General features: G+C 37.4%; 1 protein-coding gene across 1 annotated transcript; it reads left to right on the top strand.

The window, feature by feature from the left end:
* The first annotated feature begins 1921 nt into the window (after nt 1-1921).
* LOC147537131 (uncharacterized) lies at nt 1922-6235 on the top strand. The gene is made up of 2 exons (XM_086643833.1): nt 1922-3728; nt 3813-6235. The coding sequence occupies exons 1-2, from the start codon at nt 3638-3640 to the stop codon at nt 4874-4876; spliced, it is 1155 nt and encodes a 384-aa protein (XP_086499959.1). The 5' UTR covers nt 1922-3637; the 3' UTR covers nt 4877-6235.

A 6235-nucleotide genomic window follows, 5' to 3' on the forward strand; every position in this document is an offset into this window, starting at 1 on the left:
CCTCATGGTCAGCATGACCCAAAGCAAGTCAAGCCTAGTTTTGGTCCACCCTATACAAATATTGGTTGGTAGTCTTAGTTCGGCCGAGATCATGTCGGAAGTATGTTTAATACCGGGTGCGTGATAAAATGTCATTGGCGTTCGCCTTCCGTCTTCATTATGAGAAGCTTTTGGAATATGATGCCACTGCCATTGTGTATAGATTTTTATGGATTTTCATGGAGATGGAGTTAATCGTGATCAATGTATTAATAATCAATATAATATTATTATATGGAAGTATGTTACTAAATAATAATATGATAACACATATTATTGTTACAGGACTAATGTAATTTGGGCAGACTAAATTTCGTAGGCGTGGTAACGAGGCTCTACCCAGTCTGCACATCATGTAGCATTGCAATATCAAGATATTCTAAAAATATTAAGATTAAAATATCGATAGAAATATATTAGTTCACGAATAGACCGACTCCGGCGAAGGAAAACCCCCTTCGCCGGAGTTTTTAGAGAGAGAGATGAGAGAAAAAAAAACTTTTTTTAACTTTTTAGAAAATTTTTATTTTCCGAAAATCTTTTTTTATTTTTCAAAGGTGCGACCTATATAATTAGAACAACTTAGAAATATATATTAAACTATAGGCAATTAGTGTTCATTTGTTGCCAAATTCAGACATACAACTAATGTTCATTTGTTACCAATTTCTATGAAGATTATAAGAGATGAAAGAAAAGAGAAAGTGGGATTAAGAGGTCCTTTTACACGGAGGATCCGTGATGGGTCATGAAAATGTCCCATCTAAGTCGTTTAATTTAGTCGAGTTAGTTCGTTTCGGGTCTTTATTATAATAAAATGGTTGGTTTTCTTGATTAAGTGTGTTTTGTGGAGTTAGGTGTGAAAAACGGTTAAAAACGAGGAAAATGTGCATGAAGGGTATTTTGGTCATTTGGAGTGAAGGACATTCTGGTAATTTGGCCAAGGTCAGTGCGTGGTTGGAAAGTAGAGGTCGAGACGAGTCCGTAGGAGAAAACGGAAGTCAAATCGGAGTCCGGACGAATAACCCAAGGTCAAAGTTCAGTCAAAAGATGTTGACTAGTGGGACACCTCCGGGCATAGTTCTGGTACGCGGGATTCGGTGGGACACGTGGCGCGCTCTAAGGACCGGTGTATCCAATTCCCGTGTTTCCGCTTAGCAACGAAATGGACCCAATGAGCATGATTTGGTGGAACGCGAAGTAACTTAACTCCGTAGCCCGGTACATACGTTATAATCTCAGCCGTTACCCTCCGTGTCCCAGATCCGACGGCTCCGGATGATTTTCCATTTCTTATGATCCCGTGCAACCGAAGCAACTTAACTCCGTGCACCCCGTGCCAACGTTTTAATCCTGATCGTCCCCTTCCGCGCAAATCAGATCCAACGGTTCCCGATATTCAAGCTATATTTCCTATAATCCCGTGCACCCGAAGCAGGTTAGGATCCGTAGTCCCGACCACGTGTCACCTTCCTGACCCTCCAGATCCCGCGTTTTCTTCATCCGACGGCTACTGAACCAAGCGCACCTTATTAACTTACACCCGACCACACCAAATTACCCGAATTCAAACCCAGCAAACCCTAGCCGCCCAGACTTGTCCTTTCTTCCCTTTTAACCCCTAAAATTCCAAAACTAACCCCCATTCTCCCACTTTTTACCATTTAACCCAACCAAAACAAAAACCCACCTATAAATAAATCTCTTTCTCCTCCATTAAACCCTAGACTTCAACAACCCTCTCAAATGGCTTCCTTACCTAATTTCTAAGCCACTTCTCTTTCTATCTTCTAACCCTAATCCTCCATTCTTTTCTTCTACTTCTTCTCACCTATTTCTTTCTCTCTTTTCTTATTACTCAATCCCTCTTCTATTAAATCCATCTTTTTCTATCTTCTTCTCTACCACTATTCTTTCTACCATTAATAGTCATCTCCTTCTTTCTTCCATATTCTTCCACCATTTCTAACCCTCTTCATCTCTTCTTTCCAACTTCTTTCTAGATCTAATTTCTTTCTTTTCCTTCTTTTTCTTATTTGGGTTGCAATAAAATAGCTATTACTTGGATTTCTTGGAGTAACATTCTTGAGCATAAATGGAGCAAATCTTGGACAAATTGGAGATACATGGGGATATGGAATTTGAGCATTCTTGGTGATTTCTTTCCATTAATTTCTTAGTATTTTCATTTATTTTACAATGTCAATGAATGGTATTCTAGATTCCATGTATAGTTAATTAGCAATCTAAGGTTGTGAATGAAACCCATATTTGGGCTATTTTGAGACATGTTATAAATCAATGAATCCTTGTTTTAAGCTTCAATGCCTATTGATTGTCATTTCATGTTGATTCTATAACCTTATTGTCATTCATGTATTATAATTAGATATTTCATGCTTTTATTGAATTATTAGATGAGATATGCCTTTTAGATCTTGAATGATAGTGTAGGAAATTAGTCTTATATGATAGTCAATCATACATTCTTGATTTTGAATAGTGTTATTAAAGAATATATTCCGAAATCTAAATAGTTTATTATGTTAGATTTTGAGTTATACATGAGAAAAGGGATTTGTTAATTAATGCATGTTTTAAGTAGTCCATTTATGTGCCATTTTGGATCTTTATAATACTTATTCTCGATTAATTAAATCCTTTGATGTGCTTTAATGTCTATTAATTGTTTATCTATATGGATTGGATTCTCTTTCTATTACTCATGCCTCATAATTAGATATTTCATACTTTCGTTAAGTTGTTAGATGGAGTATGCTTTTTAGATGATGAATAATAGTTAAGTGATCCGAATCTCTATAAGGAAGACAATTAGAATTAGTGATTATAAAATTGCTTTATCTAGAATATCATCCGGAATCCAAATAGTTCATTATATTGGATCCCGAGTAAATACAAAAGGGATTTAAGTAATTAAGTGCTTGTTTTATAAAGTGAAATTATGTGGTGGATTTTATAACCTTAGATATCTTCTCCCCTCTCTCGTAGTTAGTTTATTTAGTTTTATTCGTTTTCTTATTTTTTACCCATCAATCATCAAACTTATAAAGTGGGGTGTGTGTGTGTAGTCTAAGTTAGTTTTGACACTTTAATTATTGAGCTAAACCCGCAATTAATATCCGAAGTTACCTACCTATCTCTTGGGACGATTTCTCGATCTTATTATAAATACTATAACTTGACCCCGTATACTTGCGGGATTAGACCTAGTTTTAGGCCCATCAAGTTTTTGGCGCCGCTGCCGGGGATAGGTTTAGTAGTTAGGATATTGTTTGCTTGTTTTGTTCTTTAGTTTAGTGTTATTTGTTAACTTAGACGTTTTTCTTTCTTTATTTTCGTAGTTTCTTATCTTTTCTTTTTTTTTAGGTACCACTTTAAGAGAAAAGCCCAAAAACGAGAACATAGAAGCGAAGGGGAACAAAAGAACCAGAAAAGAATCGGAAGGAAGAACGAAACGAGAGGAGCATCCGCTAGTATCGTATTCTATCTCTTTCTTTCTTACTTGTGTGTGATTGGTTGGATGAGTTTTGATTTGCATTGATAGCTTGTTTGTTAGTTCCTTGAGCATTGTGAGATCATGGCCCGTTCTTATAACGGTTGGCCATTTGATGATGATGATGAGCTTATTTCGAGGATTCCCCGCACTACCCGACCTGATATGACCTTAGGTGAATACCAACGGATGTGTAGGGATGTTTCGATTAGTGAGGGGAATAGACCATTTGAGTCTGACAGATCTCGTATGACCCTAGGAGAATACCGACGGATGTGTAGAGATGGTCAAATTAGTGATGGATATGGTCCGACAGTAAATATGTATGAGAGACCTTATAGTCCACACTATTCTGAGACCAATGATTTTAGAGGCAGGTATGATCCTAGTATGTACGGTGGGAGTTATTATCAAGAGTCTTCATTTAATTACACTTATGAGCCTTATCATGAAGAGACTCTTGAAGATAGTTCTCAAGAAGAGTCTGTGAGTCGTCTGGCTGAAATGATGTTACAACTTGAAGAGACACAAAATCAATTTCAACAGACACAGATTCAAATGCAACAAGAGTTACATCAGAGGTTTGAGTCTCTAAATCATCAATTAGAGTCTCTAAATCATCCATTAGAGATGATGTTGTCACAGTTATTAGCCGACGAGGAAGGGGTTTTACCACCCCAAACTCAAGAGGGTACTAGGTCCGATGGCGAGGGTAATACGTCATACCCTAGTACTAAGTTAAATGTCGACGAATCAACTGAGAGGACCCAAGAGCTTGAACAAACTGATAACCTTGTTGTCTCGTTTCCTCAACATGTGTCATCTCATCATAGGACTACATTAGACGTTGATGTTCAGGATGATGGCTCTACGAGCAAGTTTGAGGATGACACGATTCCGAACTATCCAATTTTTGACACTTGTAAGGAGTCAGTCTTAGATGCAATGCTAGGAAGGCCTGATATTATAACTGACTGCGAGGCCCCAGATGTCTTTGAGGATACTGATGACGTAGTAGTTAGAGACATGTTGGATAGTTTGTCAGACTATTTACCTAAGGAAACCATGGACCTTGACTTGGTCCCCGAGCATACTGCCTTACCCTTAGAGTCTGGTTCGACTTTCCACATGATCTCAAACTCGGTTGTTGATCCCTTTTGGGACATTTCAGACGTCTTTCCAAAGACGTCTATGGACATAGTGGATATTCTGTCCACTAAGCTTCCAGATGATTTTTTGCCTTCGACTGATATTTTGACTCTTCACATTTATGTCGATCCTTTTGATGATTTCTTTGTTGTCGTTCCTTCTATTTATACTTAGTGGACTGTGCACCCACTAAGTTTGGGGATGGCTTATTTTCTTCAATCGTCTTACTTGCACTTTATAGTTTCTACATAGTTGTGAGACGATTAGCACCTGTATATAGCTTTCTTTGGGTTGACCCCCAAATCTTCCGTCTTTTGTTGTACGATCGTTAGGCCGACTGAGATGGGTCTTGATGTTTGTGGGTATCATCTCTGGAAACCCTCCACGAGACATAACTCGTGTTCTTGTGTGAAAACAAGAGAACTAAAGGCTAATTGCATAGCTCAATGCAATCGTGTATACCCGCGTTAGTGGTAGGTTTTATATGGTCATGTCTTTTATGTGCTTCATTCTCATTATGTTTTGGATATTTTAGGAGCAATTCTTATATGTTTTACTTCTAAGGCGTGGTTTGTTCCAAGTTTGGGGATGGCGCGAGCTTGGCATCAACTTGGAACCTCTTTATACATGAGCCTTGGTAGTATCATCTTTTATCTCCTTCGGTTATGGTAATATCTCTCCACTCTTCTCTTTAGATTGATGTGTCTCTTTATCTTTTGGTAAGTGTATGCTTAGAACATTGAGGACAATGTTAGTTTTAAGTTTGGGGATGCGGGATATGACCATAACCAATGCATGACCATGGGTTTCAAAGACAAAAGGGTTCAAATTAGCCAAAATTTGAAAATTTTGAACATTTTGAGTAGATTTGCATGTGATTCTAGTGATAGTTTTAAGAATTTTGATGCATATGTGTCGAGTTGATGAGTTTTGTGATTGCTAATGGCCTTTGCATGAAAGTCGAGTCTTTTAGTGTTTGTGTTGTGCCATGTGAGTTACATCTTAGTGAAGAAGAAACATTTCTAAGAGACCTAAAGTAGTCATTAGTGGAGACTTAACCCATGTGAGAGCTCAAAGCCTAAATTGCCATTCGAGTGTACTCTTCCGCGCTAACTCCGAGTAGAATGAAGAGCTACTCAACCTCGTAACTTATAAAAGAGCTCATTTGATCTCGTGTGCTCAATTTCCTTAGCCATTAAGAGTGACATTAGGATAGCGAATTAACCTTGCCCTTGTAGTCCATGAAACCCAATAAGAATGTCAACTAGAGGATAGCGGATACTCCATCACCATCCATCATCTTATATCCCGAGAATGAAGACATGAGATAAAAGAATGAAGAATGTCAAAAGCAAGTATGAAATGAAAAGTTGATTGCAAGAATAGAGTTGTGTGTGTTGTATTTTGTTTTGGTTGTTTGTATTTGTGTTATGAAAAGAAAAAGAAAAAGAAAAGAAAAGAAGAAGAGAATGAAAAAAAAAATATGAAAAAAAAAGTGATATGAAAGAAAAAAAAAAGAAAAAGAAAGAAAAA

Source organism: Eschscholzia californica, unplaced genomic scaffold, assembly GCF_041429995.1.
Source record: "Eschscholzia californica isolate CP2 unplaced genomic scaffold, dmEscCali1.0.p SCAF_5, whole genome shotgun sequence".
Taxonomy (NCBI): domain Eukaryota; kingdom Viridiplantae; phylum Streptophyta; class Magnoliopsida; order Ranunculales; family Papaveraceae; genus Eschscholzia; species Eschscholzia californica.